Below are 22,228 nucleotides of genomic sequence, written 5' to 3' on the forward strand. Positions count from 1 at the left end.
TGGATTATTTTTATTCTTATCAATACAATGGTTGATCCTTGTTCAGCCCATTTTATTTCAGGAATAAAAATATAGCGCTAGAAAAAAAGTATTCAATACAATTTAAAAAACAAATAATCATTTACACAGTTGATTTTTTGTTATAATAGAAATATTAAATATTTATAATTTTTAACTGTGTTTTAATTGTAATTTTTATTGTTTTTAATTTTACAATAGCTAACGTTCACGGTAAAACAGGCAACAGGTAAAAAAAAAATTTAGTGGGAAGGGGGATTACAAAATATAGCAATACAAATTGTACCACGATAAAATAAAACAATTTCTTCTTCGTTACTCGAAATTATTTCAGGAGGGGGTTAACCTAACCACCCCTGTATACGTGCCTGCGGTAAAAACATCAAAATAACTATAACAGTTTTAGAAAGAGAGATAGTGGCTAAGTTTGAATATTTAAATATAAAATAAGAAATTAAGCCTCCCCCGGAATTCAGCTCAATCTTCAACTATGAATGCGTGTCCGTATACATGGTGGCTTTAGTCTATGCATTTTATATTGCTGGGTCATTCTCACTAATAGAGACTTCAGAGACGTACCACGTACATGCATTATAGGTAACTACTAACTACATAAAGAAATCTTTTTGGAAATTTGGCCGGAGCGATTATTTGGTCAGTATTTGTATAATGAATATGAACACTCCATGCATCTGATCTAGTTACCAAGACTAGATGACCCGTAGTCGTACATGTAAAAACGGTAAAAAAATACAAAAATATGTACTAAAGATGAGAGTGTATTATATATAGCATATAATACATATGTATATAGCATAGCACAGATTGACGTTTGATTAGACGCGGTGTTCGGACGTTAGCGATAGTATATAAATATGTAAGCAAGTTAAACGAAATTATAGGCGTATTCAATCGACACCGGAAAAATAAGGTAAGTAGGTCAATAATACTAAATTATTGAACGTTAAGAATTCGTTGATCCCAATATCAATAGGGAAGAAAACTATAAATTAACGTTATTTTATAATACATTATCTTAAATATTTATTAAAATTTAACTGAAAAAATTATTTACCGCAAGTTTAATGTGAGGTTTAATAGGCGATTAGAGTAGAGGAAAATAAATTGATCTAGAAGAAAAAAACTACGTGATTGTCATTGCAGATCAATTAGCAAAGTTATCCACAATGTGGTCATATTTTAATCAAAATTTTAATTTTCTCTACCTATCGCGCAAGCGATGAAAAACGTATGATCGTTTGCATGTATTCATACATGTTCCAGAACTACTATATTTTAGAATTTATTGCATTATATATAATTAACAGTAATCATTTAACATTTAACAAAATTGAGATTTGCATATTATAATAATTTGACAACTTTCGATAGCATATTTAAACAATAAATAGAATGAAGCTATTATAAAATGTAAACGTACAAAAATCGCTTTTATAAATACATAAACATTTAAAAAAATGTTAAAGATACAATTTAAATAAATTATAACTGAAAAATACCTACTTCAAATACGTTGTATCAAATTATTATTTCATCAAAATACATAGACAATACATCAGTTATTAAATTTGAATTGTATGTATATTTAGTATCATAACACGTAATTAATTAAATATATTTTTATATATTTCTAAGTCATATTAATTCGTTAAATTGTAATTGTGAGTTATTCTTATTAAATTTGGAACTCGACGATTAATAACCGTGTAAGACTATTACTGAATAAAGTTTGTATATGCTAAAGAATAATACAATTTTACCGTACAAAAATCAAACCATTTGTAGGTAGTAAAATTAAACTGATTTACATTTAAAAAAACATTGATAGAATTAACTATAGTTTATAAATTATACCTATAGGTATACATAAAAGATAGAAAACTTTACAAAGTATAATTTCAAAAAACTATCAGCTAAGAAACCGTTCTTCTTTACAATATAGTGTACCTTGTAATTTAATAGATAAATGTATAATAGGTGTTTGAAATTTAAATAATTGTACATTATGAAAAACGAGTAATAATATTATTCGTTATTATATAGGTACATTTTACTACTATATTAATTAAATAACATTAAAATCTAAAAGAAAATAAATTTTTTTTGTTTTCCACGGTTATTTTAGAAAGTACTAGGGAATTTCTACTCTTGGCTCCTTCAATAAGTATAAAATATAAACTAGATTAAATTTATAAATAAAAACTTGAGAAACCTCCCTCGAACTTGATTATATACTTTCTTCTAAAAAAAATTTTTCGGACACAAAAACACATATAAAAATTTAAAACCAATACTTCGCTCAGAATCTAAAATGTGTTTAACAAATTTTTACAAATTATTATTTGTAAATCAAGTTATTATTAAAAATAAAATTATATTTTATAAAATATAACAACATGGATTAATAAATATTATATAAACTGAATAATTAATACTGCCTAATACCTATTATATGTCACATGGTTGAATAATAATTTAAACGCATTATAATCAATATTATCTGGAGTATTAGCTTTTAGCTAGCACTACTGTTATTAATTAAATTTAAATTTTCAGGCATACATATTATCAGCAATTTTTATTTAATTAATAAGAAATAATTAATTTTATTCATTTATGAATAATTTGCATTATTAATTTTGTTTAAAATACAAATACTACCGTATTAGTGTACCGGCAACATTTAAGGGGGATGGCATAGGGGACATTCCTGCCCCCTAGAGATTTTGATCCCAATAATCATTATACATTATTATATATCTTACGAGTCTAGGTTAATAGCCTAGATTTGAGCAGGTTAATAGTAAACAGTAGAATTTTATTATATAGACAACTCGGGCCCAAGAGATATTTGGCCTCCCTTTAGATTCTAAAGCTTAGAAAATTAATTAAATTCACCAATGGTATAATATATGATAACCCTTAACGTTAAAATAATGTATTTATCTTACAACAATATAAAAGAAAAATACAAATATTTCAACAAGGTATATTAATACATTTTATGATAAAAAAGATGTTTAACCATATGAAATCATAAATATATTGGTATAATAAATACTTAAATAAATAAAACAAGTAAATTTGAATCGAAATTAACAGAATAGAGTACGTTATTTACATATATTTTAATAATATTATAATCTCGTTAAATTTTAAATTTTTACTTAATGCTCAAAGCATTTATAAATAAGTAATACTAACGTTAGTTTCTATACTTTTTTGAGTTGTTTTTAATTTACATATAAAAAATACACCTACTCGTACATTATATATGTCTAAACAAATAATTCTATTCAGGTATTTTTTTAAAATAATTGTGTGGACACAATATTACCTATTGCATTTTTGTTCTTGAACATCGATAAAAAATATCTGGTTATTTTATAATTTAATAAAATTCAACCAAATCCCATTTTAATAGAAATGTATTTAGTTTTAAAGTCTTGAAAAAAACAACATTAATTGTTAAAGATTTCATAAATAGAAAATACCTTATAGCTCCATAACATAAAATAATCAGTGACCACTACCAATGTTATCAGTCATCATCAAATAAACAAAATAAATAATATATATATATAGCGTGATAATTTAATAAATAAAAATTCATTATCGTTATTCAATTGATCTATAATTTACATTTTATGAAGAAAAAAAAACTATTTATTTTTAATTCTTATTATTATTTTTGCACACATTTCTTATCTATAATAATACTATAAAATAATATATAAAAATTTGATTCATATATAATATTTGTTTAATTGTGTAACAAATAAATTCAATGTTGCGATTTTCTAAAATTATTTTAAATTATGTTTTTAGTCGGTTTCAAATTTCCAAATTATAATTTAATATATTTAAGATATTTATATCTGAGAGGATTTTGTAATTTTGAAATAAACATATAACTGTTTTTATGTATTTCTTTGCAAAATAAATACAATTTAAATAGGCATTTATGAAAACTCAATATATATATATATATATTAATTGTAGTAATGTAATATTTAAAAATAAGAACTATAATACAAATATTATTACTTGAATCCTATAAAACCATGCGGACAATATACTAAATCCTGTGTTTAAATTAATACAAAATATGACGAGCTACCTAATTAAAACACTTTAATACATAAAAAGTGATCAATCGTATTATTTTCAAATTAATCTATTAGTATTTAAAAAAGTTATTGACAGATAATATGATCAGAATAGCGTATATCCTGAATAGTGTATAATATATTCAATGAAAACGTTAGTATTCAAATATGTGATAATAATACAATAGTTATGACTTACAGTTGTTATGTATTTTATGATATGATAAATTTTAGTCTCATATTACAAGTTAAATATTACTATATTATTTTAGTAAATTGAAACAATTTAACATACCTAACATACAAGTACTGAAAAAATATCAGATTTTCAAAGTGCATATTATGTTAGATACGTCAATTATCAAACTAGGCCACGTAAACTGTTGTAAAATAACATAGATATTAGATATAACTGCGTGCCATTAAAAGCAGGAATTATATAAAACAAAAAAAAATATCATTTAGACAAAATATTGAGTTTTTAAACGTTTATAATAAAAAAAGTTTATCAAATTTATTTAAGATTTCTTTGTGGTATCAGTAAGCGTATTTTATGTACATATTATCAAAGTATTATTATTTTTTCAGTGTAAATAACTTAGGATTACCGATAAGCTCTTTTTCTTGAATTTATATGAAAGCTAATAGGTATACAGCTAAATAATAATATATATATATATTTGATGTTGACTTGAAAAAAATATTTTGTCTAATATTTTATAGTAGTTATTTAAAACTTAAGATAAAATCCTAATATAAATTATGTTAATTATTATAATTGCTAAATTAAACTCCAGTATATTAAATATTATACATAGTTGTATTATTAAATAATAAATAATAATTCATAATGTAATGAACAATTATTTTGAATTAGCATAATTTACTTTTTTTATAATTATATTGTTTTGAAGGAGAGAGTAAATTTACAAATGAAAAAAGTTGACACTCGTTCCGGTTTCAAAAAAAACTCTCTATTTATTATTATATTTATAAACAACAAATACAGTCAAATGAAAGAAAAATTAATATTTATTTTTACTACAAAGATACATGAATAAATCACTTTGTTTTTTACTTATAAACAGTAAATAATTTAAATTGAATTCCAAAATATTAAAAAGCTTAAGTAATTTTCATGATGACCAGATACTTCGTAAACAATAGAATAACGTTAAAATATTAATTGTTTGTAGTCAAAACTATTATTTTTAAGACAAATAATAATTATCAAAATATATATGAATTCCATAATCATAGAAAATCAAAATAAATACCAAATTACATATTATTATGTATTTAAAATATACAATAAAAACCTAACCTAGATACATTTATGTAGCATTTGTTCACCTTTGAAATAATAAGTGAAACATTTTTCAATTTTTCTTCTTAAATTTAAGTTATCAGAATTGTTTTAAATATTAATAAATAGCTTATCTTAATTAATATTTAATTTCGTTCTGTTAAATGTTCATCGTTAAAAAAAATATATATAAAATCGGTCGAAATGTTTTTCAACATTTTAATAATACTTATGTGGGTTTATAAATAATTAAGTATGATAGTTGTATATTTAATGCTCTAGGTAATGATAAAAATGTATTCATCACTTTTGTTCATCAAATAACAAAATAGTTTTTTACCACTTTATTAATTTCGTTTATCACAATTAGGTACCATAATCATATTAATGTCATACTATATTATAGATGCATGAGCTTTTCTACCCTAATATATTTTACTAGTTTTATATCAAAGTAAATTAATAATTAATTGTCATTAATACAGCTCATCAAAATAAATTAATGTAAGGTTTGGTTTCTATAAAAACATTTGAGTTAAATTATGTTAGAAATTACTATTTTTTTTATAAAGTTAATTAATTAACAGAACGAGTTATAATATTTCTGATTAAAATATCGATGTTTACTTCAATTAATTTATTCTTATGCAGCTTTAAAAATAATGTTATCATTTTATTACTAACTATATTCAATATTATATTTTAGCATAACGTACTGTTTTATCAAAAAATCATTTAAAACAATTGTAGCTTTAAGTCAAAGAATATTATTTTTTTTTTAATTTTTCAAAACTTGTATGAACAAGTTTCTTGATAATATATTAAATACTTGAAATAGAAAGGTAAGCAACGTCTTTTTGATTAAAGTTGTGTTTTTTTGTTTTTGTCAACATAAATATTTAAACCTAAGATACCTTAAAACTTGGATATAAGAAATTGTGCCAAAATTCAAAAATACGCTCTACAGTACTGACGCACTTGTCAATAATTATATATATTATTTAAAAATAAAAATTCCATGACTTACTCGCGTAACAGTTGGATTTAAGCGATCCACACGGAATGCACAGACAATTGTTAGTGTCAAATAATCGCGAGTCTATGTATCTATATAATGTAATTTATATATTAAAATTGTGTAGAAAAGAATATTAAATAACGTGAAAGAATAAATTGCTTGTCCGCGAACGGCAAACGCTACGCGGCACGGTATTAATCAAACATTATATACAATACAGGTACACTGCGATGGAAAAACAAAACATAATTTAAACGACAAAATATAAAATCGTTTAGGTAGGTAAATGTGATAATGCGTGTATATAAAACGAATTCGGCGACGGAAGAGATGCGTGACGATGATGACCGGTGCAGGTGGCGCAAGCGAGACGACGGACGACAGTCGAATGAACGGGCGGCAGTGCTCGCATTCCCATTTAAACTGAGTGCCGCGCGTTGTGACAGTAGTACGCGGTGTTTTTTTTCCACGACGATTTCTCTTTCCACCGCGAGTATAGTAAACCATTTTACAATATTATAATATTGTATGTATATAATTAATTATTATCGTCGTTGGCCTACGCAACAGCGTCCATCCCCCGACGACGTCGACGACCGGAACCCGCGACGTAATAAATGCGCCGATTACATATTATAAATAACTGTTATGCCTAGTGCCCACATATATATATATACCATACATGTACACACATACCTATCTATATAAAAAGGTAAGGTTAGATAGGAAACAGTCGTGTAAGGTATTCGAATATAAGTGTTTTTAATACTCGTAGTTTTTTTTATTGATTTTAAGCGAATCGATGAATCTATGTTTGATTTTACAAAGATGTGTGATTTTTATATATTTTTCGTGCCTGTCATCAAGTTTTGGAGCACTAAAAATTCTTTAGTTTTAAACTTTAAGGTTGGTCTCTAAAAAAAAATTGGTTAAAACTACAAGAAAATTAGAATATAAACATTATACTAGATTTTTTTTTGACATTTTAACATTTTCAAAATATTTTGGTTCTTTTTAGCTATTTATAGATGATTGGCATTTAAACTTTATTTTAGTTTTTTCCAATATACGCGTTGATCAATTTTTTTTTAAAGCTTGTACATGTTATGCGAGTAAAAAGTTTCCTATAAGCTATAAGTTGTTCTTACAAACATATACAATTTTTAGTCCTATTTTTTTTTTAATTATTTATTTCTAATTATAAATAAGTTTTACTTAAAACTGATGTATTTTTTTTTATAATGTCATTATATAATATACGTTTAAAAAATATATTAAATGTTCATAAAATATTAAAAATATTAGAAGTTAGAACTTAAAATGAACCCAAAAAGAAGATGGTAACCGAAAATATACATTAATGAATTAATAATATTGAACATCATAACTAAATGCAAAAAATAATATTCAATTACTATTTTAAATACTCTTTATCCTGAATATATTTTAATAAAGTATTTATACAAATAGGCGTCTAGAGACAAAAAAGTATTTTAATCAAGAATGTAAATACCTAATCTATAACTAGGTAGGTTTTTTCATACGGACTATGGAGTATGTTTTAATTCACGTGCGACGTCATATTATTGGCTTTTTATGTATATACTATATTATTATCAACCACCATAGCCACCTCGGCATAGTTTAAAATATTTTATTCCCTTACATACCTATATGTAGGCATCGTTTAAAAAAAAAATTATTCGTTAGTGTTTCACGGTCATTAAGAGTCAAGTTTTAACGGCGACAGTCGCCACCGCTGAAGAATGTTTTTCACGGCACGCGTTTGTACACATATATATACAATATATATTATTATTATTTGTATATGTAACATATATATATATATATATATACATGTGTGTGTATTTTATTATAATTATATAAATATGTAAATGGGACAAATGCACGTATTACGTATATTGCATACATATATTATTGTAGTGACCGACATTTTCGTATCGTTGTTACCTATCTATAAAAAATAATATTCAGCAGTGCACGTGCACTATAATATTATATAGTAATAATATTATGTAGAAACGGTATTTTAATCTTTTAAATATTGTTATAATTTGAGCTGCAGAATGCAGTTTATGTTAGAATAAGAACATTTTACGCTCAAAACCTATTAATCTCCTGTAAGTTTGCGAATATTTGTGTGGTATATAGTACCGCTGCTATACAGAACGATTCACTTTGCATAGGTACTCGCTCCAATTTTTTCTGCCAAATTACATAAGTTGTTCATCAACTGTTACGTTTAATTTAACGAACTATCCATATGAGCGGAAAAAATTTTCGTCAATCTTTAATTTTAGTCAACTAACTCATCATATGACTTATATCAATGGCATGCATCATTTTACTAGTATATAATGGAGAAGGGTAAATTCAAATAAATACTCGGAAGTAAAAAATATAGCTCTAGCTATTTTTTTTCAAAAATAAGATACCTTGTATACGCACCCACTATGCATTATTCTCCAAAAAAAAAAAATCTTAACATTTTAACAGAATTCATCAATAAAACTATAACTTAAATATGGATTTATTAATGCTAATAGAATTTTGATTTTTATAACATTATTTAACGCATGTTTAATATTTATAGGCTAAATAGGGTGATTTATTTCTTGGATAAACATAAATTTGAAAGCTAATAAATTACGTTATCTATAGGACACTGGAGTTATTATATGGGCCACGAGTTAATAAATAAGTCATATTGCCCCACATGGCCCACTAAAAAAAATGCAACTAAGGAATAAAAGTGATTCTTATGGCAGTCAATTTATTCAAAAAGTTTGTCATAGAGAACTACAGAAAAATATTAAAAGTATCTAAAATATGGTATTTAAATATACCATAACATTTCATAACAGAATTTGAACTACTGTATTATTAAAGAATAAAAGGAGGTTAAAATATTTTATGAATATCCTTATATATAATAGTATAATACATGTATTTTCGATGAATACATATGTTTAACAATAAACAGAATCACTAACATATTTCGTTACGTACCTATATTGTCCATTAAACATTTTAAAAATGCAAACGTATTTTTCAACGAGAAAGTTTAAAGAAAATAATAAAATTTTTCAAAACATTTAAATTTAATTCTGGAGGCACAATAAAACATATTAAAAGTTTTTATTTTCATATCAAACAAACTTATTCGCGAATTAACCTGTATAAAATATAGATTATAGATAAAATAATTTAAAGCTTATAGCTAATAAAATAAAACATATTTGTAATTTTAATGTTAATTTAATAACACTAGTGTTTAAAGCTTAGAACAAAAAAAAATTAACATATTTTAATGTATTAATTAATTATAATGTGTAATTTAGAATGTAACCGTATACAAATATCGTGTTGAAAACCCGATCCATTGAAACAATTAAAAATGTTAAAGCGCATAGTCTAAAAATGTATTGACATTTACAATTGCATACTAATATATACCTACAATACAAATTAATTACAAAATGTAATTTAAAACAGTAAAGACAATGTAAAATAACCAAGTAATAAGATTAATTGCAATACGATATATATTAAAACAATCATTTAAATTCACAAACACGCACCAATAATATATTATATAATATACTCATAGAACTACAAACGAATTATAAGTTGTTTTAATATTAAATATAACCTTAGGATTTATCAATTAAAAAAATAATAGAAATTAAATAAAATTTGTAAATTTTATACACAACACGGTAGTATCAATGAGTCATATACAACGATAAACATAACACCATTTTCATACGCTTAAATCTCTATCTAAAAGCTTAAAAGTGCTTAAGCTATGAGACAATTATATTTTTAAATGAAATAACTTAGTTTAGAACAATTGATATTTGTTTGAAATGGTAAGTTAATCTTATGGTATATGTACATTGAATTATTTTTCGAATGATAATAGTCACACACACACACACACACACACACACACACACACACACACACACACACACATATTATATAATCATTTATTTTATTTAAATAATGATTTATTGCATATTAATTTTTTTCTTGAGTACACGAGTATACAAATATATCTGCAGTAATTTTGATTTTAGTAATGAATTATGTACTATTTAAATTTTTAATCAATAATCAATCATCACATTCAATAAACAACTCATTAAAACCGCACTTACTAGTAACTTGTATCAATATATTTTGACAGTAAGTTTAACTATTTATTCAGAAAATAAAAAATCTCCGGTTAAGTATTTATAGACTAAATTATCGAAGTCTTACATGAAAATTTTAAATTTTAAAAAATTCACAGAAAATTAAAAAACCAATAAATTACTTCCTTTGCACAAAATTAAATCCAATATAAGAATTAATTTTAATTTTCTTTTCTTTAAAGACTTAAAATGTAGAAATCATTTTTACATCTGCTTAATTTCAAAAATGCAATGTCCAACAAAGCATGCATGACATATATTATGAATTTATATATTTATGAAGTTAAATTGAATTGTATTCTCAATTGCTAATTAATAAATATAAAGTTGTCATTTTTATTCATCAACAGTATTGTACGTGTAAATCATATTGCGAATAGCCAGGAACAGAAAGATTTATTATAAGGTCACGCTGGGACACTGGCGGCGAGTGCACGATTGCATAGAAAAATAACATTGATCCTTCAATATTTGCGATAACCTTGTGGTTTCACCTATACGTAGGCCATACTAAGCTTAGGCTAAAAAAATAACGGCAAATTTATTCTTGTAAATAATATTCATCTTTCAAACAAATACTTAGGAAATGACTAAATTATTATAAGTTCAATAATGAAAAGACACGTTGAACTTGTTCGAGGACAAATGCAAATATAATCACCACGCTTAATCTTCGTTAAAATGACTTTCATCACTTCATCACTCAAAGGTTTTATCAAAGTTAAACATTTATCAGAAAAAAAAAATCAGATTGGCTGCAAAAAGGGACGAATTGTCAACCGCTATAACTCGTAGTGGCTTACACTATGTTGGTTATCATTTAGTTTTGATGTATATTGTATATGTAGGAGTAGGCATATGAAATACGCGGCCCTCAGCTCATTTGTTTGTGGTCCGTGGCTACCAATATAAATAGACAATAAAAAATATTAATATCGTGTCACGACTATCTTAGATTATTAGGGAATTGTTAAATGTTAATGTTAATTTTTTTAAAGCTTTTTTAATTTAGATGTACCTGCTGTGTTTGTAAACATATAGAATAAAATTGAAAAATGTGTAATGAATATTTTTTTTCGTTAAATTTTTATGTGCGGCCCGCGTAAAATTATTATTCAATATTTTTGGCCTACTTAATACTTTGAGTTTGAAATGCCTGTGTTAGATAATGAGAATGATAATTTATATTAACTATTATGATTACATTTTGTTGTATTACATCTAGCACTTATTATATTTATTTATTTATCGTTAATATTGTTCTTTATAGAAATTATTTTTTAAGAATATTTATTGTAATCTTTAAATATATTTTATTTCAATTAATTGATTTAAAGTATTGTATATTACCATTTTATTTCATTTTATATTTATATTTTATTAGTATTATTTAGTAGTAATCATAACTCCGTAACTCCAACACAAACTTCTACACAATAGCTGCTGTCCAACACTAGATAATATCAAAATATTTAAATCTATATAAAATTTAAACGATGTAAACGACTTGCAATCTGATATAAATAATTGTGTTAATTAATGTATAATAATAACGACATTTTGACATGTTAATAATATTGATAGATAAAACTCTTACTTTTCAAAAAAAATTACAAATTCAAATAATTACCATATAAATTAATAAATAATTAAATGAGTATAATTATGACAACAAAAAACGACAACCTAAACAAAATAAATTACAAACATTTGTTTCAGCCACCTCTCAGTTACCTTTTTCGACACGCCACTAATCACCAGATCATATTTTTTGTTTTATTTATAAATATTTATCATTTACTAATGTCTGATGTTTAAACACGTTTAGCGTATATTATAATAAATAATAATTAATATTAGTTGCATACTAATTTAACTTCCAAAACGTCATTATAATATTTAATAATTTAAACAAATAATAAAACAAATGACTATAAAAGAATTTAAATAAATTAAATTTATTTTTATTGATCATTTATATTATTTGAAAACAAATAACTAAGTAATAAAAAACATTGAACAGTAAAATATAATTTTATTTTCATAGAGAGTAAATCAGATCACAAAGTCACCAACATAAAGACAAGACATTCATCAGCATAATGATAAGAATTTAGGTCAGGAAGAAATTGCCAAGATGAAAAGGTTTAGTTATATTTATTGTATTAAATAACAGTTCACCAAAGCGATTAAGATATACTATATAATAGTATACTGTCATTCCATTGTTAAAAGATTGTAGATAAAGAAATTTAAGATTTAAATAAAGAATATAATTTAATTGTATTAAGGAAGCAAAATTATTTTAACGACCAAGTTTTGGAATAAAATAATAACATGAAAACATTGTTAAGAATCTTGAAATCATAAGCGATATTTTAAGGTAATTGGTATCTAGTAACTGCCTATCATTTTTAATTAATAGATACCACACTTATTTTCATATTTTATGATATAATATTATTTATTATAAAATTGTAGATTGTATCAGTATTATAAATCAAAATAGATTTAAACTATGAGTATATTTTAAAAATTGTATATTAAATTATATTTGTACAATACTTTTATGATTCTTAAAGCTCATGGATAAGTTATAGCGTTAATAAAAAAAGGAGATATACCTCATCATTGAAGTATTTCTTTAATGGATGTTAATATTCAATTGAAATTCAATGATAAATTATTGCATGCGAAAAATGATTCTGATTTCTGAGCAGATACACATCGTACAAGCTTCTATTCTAAGGACAATTTATAATTTATTTATATTGCTATATCTAATTTTGATATTTTTAGAATGCTGCAATATCAACTTGTGCAAAACCTTGTATTTAATTTTCCAAGTTTATACTATTAAGATTAAAAATTGAATGAATTTTTAACTAAGTTGAAAATGTTTATGATTTTGACATTATTTTTTTTAATGTGACCTTGTATTTTCGATATTAAATAATTTCAGCACTAATATAATTATGTTATATAAAAAATGTTTTATTTAATTTTCAAACAGTTTAACTTATAAACAAAAATATTTAAGTTTGAATATTTAAATCCAAAGATATAAATTCAATAATTATAAAACCTTATTGCGAGAATTCCATAAATCACTGATCTATATTAAAATTGCATTATTATAAATGCAATATAATATCATATGATCCACTGCAGGCCCCTGATTAGGTTAACTACCCAAAAATTTGTTTCCATTAAAACATGACACCAAATATATTTTATACACCACACAATTTATTGTATTATTTAGACACGGTGCATCGCAATATAAATATTTACATAATATAAATATGTACTAAATAATACGTACACGAATTCATGGTCATATTAAATTATTACGGACATATTTTGACCACGTAGGTACATTTTCAAGTGCCTATATTATTTCACAATAATGCTATGAATTACAACTCTTATATAATAATTCCTCGTCATGACAAAAACCCAATTTACAATTTCTTTTCTTGAGATTCCCGATATAAAATCCAGTACCTATAAAGTATCGTAATGTAGATTTTTACTCGTAAAATTATATTATCTTAAATTTAAAATCAACATTTAAGTGCACTGCCATTGTTCGATTACTGTTATAAACAACTACCTATGCACAGAAACAATTGAATTTTATTATACTTAGATTAAGATTTGGTTTGATATAATGTTGTATATTTTGTATATTATTTATTTATTTTTTTTTTTTTTTGTTAGATCGTGAATATTACATTTAATGGAAATCACTAGAAAATGAATGAAAAAATTCCAACGAAAATTACAACACTATAATTTATCCAGAATAACTACATGACAAAACCGCGTGGTTTGGGGGTTCTATCACTGGACAAGTTTTTTTTGTATTTTATGATAAAATATGTGTATGTAAATATTGTAAACATCTCAGTTTTTTTATTAAAAAACAGAGGTAATCATTACGAAGAAAATATAATTTATAACGTCTAGTAAATAAATTGTAAATAAAATATAAAATAATAATACATATATATTATCTATACACGTATATATTATATTACAGTGGATTTTGCTTAATGAGCTCTTCGGGACCAGCCCTGTTTTCCCACATTAAGCGGTTGCCCATAAAAACCGAAATTAGTTGAATTAATTATTTGTATTTGGACCAGATCATTTTGTCCATATTAAGCGGATGCCCATATTAATCGGTGCCCACATTAGGCGGAATCCACTGTACATACTTAACTGTAATATTACAATTTAATATGAACATCAATCAAAAGCTGCACGAATACGAATGTAAAACAATATACTGTGGTCTATGATAATTATTTAAACAAAAGCAATTTAGAAAATTATCGTCGGCGATTGAATTAAATACTAAAAGAAAAAATAGGATAAATAATAAAAAAAATGTCTTTTTAAAAGAAATTTCACTTTTTTAAATGTACTATAAGAGGTAGATATTAGAACCTCGTATGAACAAGACATTTTTTCCGAATCTCAGTGAACGACGTGGTGTAACTATCATATTTTATTATGTACTACTTATAATTAATACATGTTGCGTCATAAATGTTTTACGAGTATATTATATATAATATAAAAACATACATTATATAGGTAATAGGTACATTATACAACTCCACATTGATTTGTGTCATCACCCCTACTCCGATGTTTGTATCTATATGTAATGAATAAAAGCTATTGCCTACTAATAAAGTAGTTAATAAATAATATTTCAAATACAAATCGTACCGTGTAAACCGGTCTAAATGACAGTGTAGATTTATCTATACGATTCGTGGACGAATATATTGTATTATGATTCAGAATAAAATGTATTATTTTACATTCAATGGAAACGTACTAAAAGTTCATTGCCATCAAGCATCCATAATACGTAAATTGTAGTTAAATGTGTTTATTTATTTTCTTCTTATTAGGTATACTTATTGTATTTACATAATATTATACATTTATAATACACATTACTAAAGTTAATTGATTATGCATAACTTTTAACTGACAACAACTATTTTTAATATAAATTAATTTTATGCGAGTTACTACTCAGCATAATATGTTATACCTATAATAGGCTATATCCCATAAGTAATATAATATGGTTACAACAACCAATAAATCCTTGTCTATTGGCTGAGCAAAATAGCATTGAAAAACAAAAATATAATAAACAGATGATTTTTAACGATTCTCCAAAAAAGAAACTAAATTTCAGCTAAATAAACCTTAGAAGTTTAGATCGATTTTAATTGAAATATACAAGTTCATTGTTTAATACAATACATTACAAATCCTTAAATCATTGTTCCTCATTTTAGATATAATTAGTGTGTGAAAATTATTATTTATTAAATAGCTAATAAAGTAATAGTGTATGAAAATAAAAAAAAACATCTAACTCGTTCAACTGTCATTAATGAAGGTTGTAATATTTTACACTTTTATTCTAAGGAATAATCATGCTCCCTATACTATTGATTTAATTTCTATTAGTAACGATAGACTTAAGAATGAAATTCACCACCGTAATTAATAAACAAAATAATAGTTGTTATCAAGCTGCAATAAATATAATATAAATAAAATATAACGTGTGCGAAGTGAATAGGTAATATAACATAATATAAGTATAATGTAACCAGAGTTATAATATCATATTGGTTTATGTTAGTATGTTACAATATTAAAGCAGATAAAATTTCTCAATTTACCTTTTAATTGGCCCCTACTATAAATGTCAGAATATTAAAATTATATAAAAACTGATTTTTTGTGAAGTAATGAAGCAATGTCTAGAAAATATTTATACATTTTATATTTTGAATACTTAAACAACCATAATTGAAAAAATATATATTATTAGGTATGTCATTAATCACAGTAATAATATAGCTAGTTGCATGGATACTTTAGTTCGAAATTTTTAAAATAAAATGACAATGGCTTAAAGCTATGATAAAATGTAATTTTAATTACTCAGAATTTTCTTATAAAAGATAATAATTATTTATCTAAAACTATAATATTATATACTTTGCAGTATGCTTTAAAATGTTGCTTTAAGTTTTACTAGTAATATAATTGCAGTATAACAGTAGAGTAAGAAAAGAGATGTCATAAAAGATTTATAAAAAAAATATATATATACGTATATATTATGTAAAGGTATGTTCTATAATAATATACAATAAAAATCCAGCGTACGTATTGTTTATATTTTTTAAATGGACAAAATATACTTTTAATTCTGCATTCCAAAGCAGATTATTTTCCTAGGTATTTAAATTTAAATTTAAAATCGAATTTCAAACGAGTATGTTAATTAGTTATAATTATTTAAAATTGAAATATACTGATACTTCCGTGTGTTTAATGACACAGGGGTGCCTTCCTAAAAAAAAATATAGTATTTCACTTTTCCGCTCATCGCACTTATAAGATAATTTCTTATTAACTATACTTGTTTGAAACTTGATTTTAATAAATTTAAATTCTAATATTCTGCTACGGAATACGAAATAAAATAAATTTAAAAAAATAATATAGATAAAGTAAATGCTTGAAACATGATAATAAAAATAGAAAAATAATTTTTTTTTCAAAAATGTTGTAATGTAAATAATGACATCAAATTAAGTAAAAAAAAAATTTTTAAATACGTTGATACTTTTCATAAAAATGCGTGTTTTCTACTTTTATAAAACATTTTCCTAGTACCTCCTACCTAATAATAAATTATATTTCTATATGGAGCACATATTATATTTCCTATACCTATATTTTTTTATTCGATATCTTTTAAATTTTATTTCTATTAAATAAAAAATAATTAATATGACTAATCTAATCTATACGCAAATTTAATTTACTTACTAGACAATCTATAATATTTGTGATACTTTATATCTTATCTATGATTTGGTTGTTTATATGTATATATGTTTCATATGTCAAATTGTAAATAGAATTTTATTTATATAGTCACCAAATATCCTATATTGATATATATAAACAAGATACACCATAATACAGATAAATATATATATATATATGAAGCGTATAGAACACAATGCGTGTATTCCTAACTTGTTAAGCTTTTTTCGTGTAATTAATAGTAACCCGTAAAATAATTAAAATATATATCGAATATAATAATTAAAAATTTTAAAAATAATGATGTGATTTAACCAATTTTTTATAGATAGGTACGTCACATTGTTCTGTATTACATCTTAAATACGTAATAGATTCCCACGTGTCAATTTAATACGCAGTTTATTCGTGTTATTATAGGTAAACTTTTTTTGTACGGTTAGCTCTACAGTTTAATACACGTTTGTAAGTTGTAATGTTTCTACTCAGGGACGTAATTAAAGGGGGATGAGGGGATAGATGCCCCCCAGGGCCCAGAGCCTATATAACACGTATATTTATTTATTGATTTATGGGATTATGTGTTTTGTCGTGCTGACATCACAACAATATATATTAAATATAAATTCTATCCATTAAATAAATCTATAAATAGATATGAACATGGAAAATACTGATAATAAGAAAAAAACCCGATTAAAGATTTCTTTAAGGCTGTTGAAAGCGAACCATTTTTAAGAGGTTGTATTTAGGCAATATTCGATGTCTATCGTGAGTTTTGTGTAACTGTGTGTGTTGTAACTGATCATTAGCGTGAGTGAGTTCCCCGAACGCTTTATGTAATTAATGATAAACTACGAGTAAGATTCTTGGAAATCGGTAACGTACATACGCGCAGTCACACGTTACTAAATTTTGCGATAAAAAAGTTTTTACATGAAGATCCAAAAAAAAAAAATAATTCATCCAGTACCAAAAGTCCGATATTAATTTTCAAAACATATTTGAATTCCTTATTCTCTTTTTTAGGTTATGTAGAAAATGGATTTTCAATTTATCAGCTTATTTATTATATTTCTATATTAGAAATTCTTTTGTAAACAGTATAAAGAGCTATGTACATTAAATTATATTACAAATAAAATAAATTTAATATTTTAATAATTGATATTTAATTTTAATATATTCAATGTTAACATTTTGAAGAATTTATTATAATGTTGTATAGAATTTTAAAGCAACATTTATTAATACATTTTGACATTTTGTGTACCTGTATAATAGTAGGATTTTTGATAAAATAGAATTCTCAGATACCACTCACCGCTGTACTTGAAAATCTAAGTGTATCGTGTGTAAAAAAATGTCTATCCTCCCCTAAGACAAACTCCTAATCACGCCACTGTTTCTACTCTTATTAATTTTCTAATATCTGATGTCATAATACGAATACGGTGACTCGATAGGTACTCCATAACCGATACAGCACAACACAAAGTGCGACGTCGCGCCGTATAATTATATAGGTACCTACGCGACAGCATTTCTCGGCGCATTGATTATAAATACCCGGCCAGTGAGCAATCCGTAGTATTAATAAATCAGTGGCAGCGGTGACTTTGGCGTGTACGAAATACCTGTAAGCCTAAATCGGGATTCCGCGGAACGGTAGACTCGGGAAAAACGAACACGGCCACGGCTGCAACGACTGCACGAGGACGTACGCGATTATACATAAAAATATTATCGTCGACCAATTTTAAATTTTGTAAACATCGCGAACTCTGTTTGAAACGGACGGCTCTGGGGATGGGGGGGGGGATCGTTGAAACCGCGGAGTGTTGTTATGGGTAGGATACGAGTGACTTATATAAAATATAATGTATAGCGACCGGTACTTTACGTTCGGACGAGATTTACTTGCCCGTCGACGACGATTCTGATGTCCGATCCGCGGTCGTTGTAGCCGCTTCCGTCTTCGTCGCGGTACTCGACCCTCCGAGTGAGCAGTGGCGTCCGATCAGTGACACCGTCGTCGGCGGTGCGGGATACAGAGGCGTCGGTATCTGACGTCCACGATCCGCGACGTTCCAAGTCGTCGAACGTCGCTGCTCCGGCGCCGACTGACGTCGCCGACCCGTGATGTTCTTGTTGTTGTTGTTGTTGTTGTTGTTGTTGTTGTTGCCGTCGTCGTCGTCGGTCGGCACCGTCGTCTTCTCGGGCGACGGCTTCGGACGTGGCGGGAGGTACGGGCGCGTCGATGACGCTGATGACAGACATTTTCTCCGGCGACCACCAACACTCCGCGCGAAACGGTACAATGTCAAATATAATTATAGGTTGAACCGGTCGGCTTCGCGCGCGGACGGACGCCGAAATGTCGTTCGGCCGCGTATAGCGTACGATCGCGAAAATCAACGAGCAGACAATACAACCGTATTGTAATAATTATGATTTTCGCCGGACAATATAATTACGGGCAGCGACAGCGAGTACGACATAATAACAATATTCTAATATTACGGGCATCGAAAAAAAACGTCGGACGACGGACGAATCGCGTGGAACAACGCTCCGGCTCTTATCACGGGTTAATAGTTCCCGGCGATTGTATAACACGATATCGCGGTAAACCGAATAATACGATCGAACACAACGCGATATTATTATTATTATTATTATTATTATTATGCATACCTATGTACGTGTACCCCGTAAGTTCGACGAACCGCGTGCGAGTTCGATCATTATCGCGCGCGGTACAGTAATAATAATAATAATAATAATAATAATTCGAACACCGCAGCCCACCCGGTGGCGTGCGTGCAGCAGGTGTCGATGTGTTATATTTGTACAGCTGATCTGTGCGTAATGCGTAGGGTACGCACGGGCTTGCTTTTTTTCTTTTTTTTTTTTTCCGAGACGTACCTACGCGCGGCTCACCGCGGCCGAAAACGTTGTTGCGCCGCGGGCGGCCGGTCGGCCGGCAATATTATTGTAACGTTATACTCATTGTACGCGGCTATTATTGAGATGTGTTACATTATATTACAGCGACTGGTGCATAATGGTTATTGTGATAATCGCAGCGACTAACTGTAATATCGCCATAGCCCCAATAACAGTGTTTGATAGTGTTACAGTGTGTTAATACTGTCGTCGGGCGGTGCCTACCACCGACGCATGCCTAGCGAAAGCCGCCGCGGTCGTGCAGCTTCGCTGTGCCGTGGTCGACGGGCAACACAACGCGCCGGACCGCGATAGACGGTTGCCTAACCGAACGCGTAGAGACGGTGCTTAAAAACCGCCGATCACTATGATGCTTTCGCTATATAGTACTTTATGCAGATGTATTACTATTACGTTTTGTGAGCGACATCACGTTTACTTGTTAAACACCGAAAACACTTGAAATATTGTTCCCGATTGAGTGACAAACACTTGAATGCGATTTAACGATTATCAACGAACGTCCGATATATGAAAGCCGGCGTAAACGAGTCAGTAGCAAATATATTAAACCTCCGAAGATCATATTGAAAACTAAATGTTTATGTATTTTTTCACTCGAGAATTGACTTTTTTACTATTCTAAGCGATTATGATATTATTTTTAATTTTAACATTTTTCGTTCCTATTATATTTCATTCGAGATGTGTTGATAAGGACCAAACAATAGAACTCGTGATAAAATGTGGCTTTCGATATCATTGACATCAACAATTAATGTATTAATATTATTAGATGTTACAATTGTATTATTATAATAACATCTGTTTTAATTTTCAACGAAAAGCTAAAAATAAATATGGTCACGTATAGGTAAAAAGGTTTCAATGGGTAAGTAGACGGTCGACGGTCTGACGACACCCACGTACGTGTAAATATATATATTATACATTTTATAAATTATCATACAACTTAGCAGCGAATTGCGGAGGCAGAACCTAAGACGCGAATAGCGGATGTAAATAGCGAGCTAAATATGAATAAAGTGCTTAAAACTGTGTAATATGAATAACGAATATCGAACACGGGTACATTTTATACTTTAGTTTGTACTGACTACTGTGTATATAAGTATTGAGGTATGTTTTCCCCAGAGCATTCGAATTACGATCTAAACACCAACCATATCTAGATTGATATTTATACTAGAAATGATAACTGATAACAATATACTGACTATTAATAAAGCCATAAAGGTACCACATTTAACAAAGATATTGTACGTGATCTGTATTTATGTACACTTAATACAGATATCATATACAATGTACATTATATTCATAAAAGATAATTTTTCGAAAGTTTAAATTTTACTAAGATAGGGTTGGAAATACGTATTTTTGATCGCTATGAGTGATGACGATTTTTAGGAGGAAGCAGTGTCTTACAAATTTCAAACTAGCCTTACGTTTACACAAAGATGACGTGTTTTATATTCAAAAAAGAATTTCGCAAAAATTAATTTTTAGAATCGAAATGAGATTTGATGTGACCTGTTGCTGACCGTTTCCGTGTATTTTTGGTTTTACGGGAGAAAAGTTATCTTGAGAATTTCAAAGCATAGCTTGTACGCTTACGGACATTAGTATATATTAAATTCGTAAACAAAGAAAATTCAAAAACTTGAATTTATATTAGTGA

At 26.7% G+C, this 22,228-nt stretch overlaps 1 protein-coding gene across 1 annotated transcript in view; it reads right to left on the minus strand.

The window, feature by feature from the left end:
- The window catches only part of LOC113548115 (zinc transporter 2-like), a 33,142-nt gene extending 13,031 nt beyond the window's left edge, over window positions 1-20,111 (minus strand). Inside the window, exon 1 of the mRNA XM_026948801.1 lies at window positions 19,502-20,111. Coding sequence (XP_026804602.1) covers window positions 19,502-19,857 — 356 coding nt within the window. The 5' untranslated portion in view covers window positions 19,858-20,111. The remainder of the gene's footprint in view (window positions 1-19,501) is intronic.
- Window positions 20,112-22,228: the final 2,117 nt, after the last annotated feature.

This window comes from Rhopalosiphum maidis, chromosome 4 (genome assembly GCF_003676215.2).
Source record: "Rhopalosiphum maidis isolate BTI-1 chromosome 4, ASM367621v3, whole genome shotgun sequence".
Taxonomy (NCBI): domain Eukaryota; kingdom Metazoa; phylum Arthropoda; class Insecta; order Hemiptera; family Aphididae; genus Rhopalosiphum; species Rhopalosiphum maidis.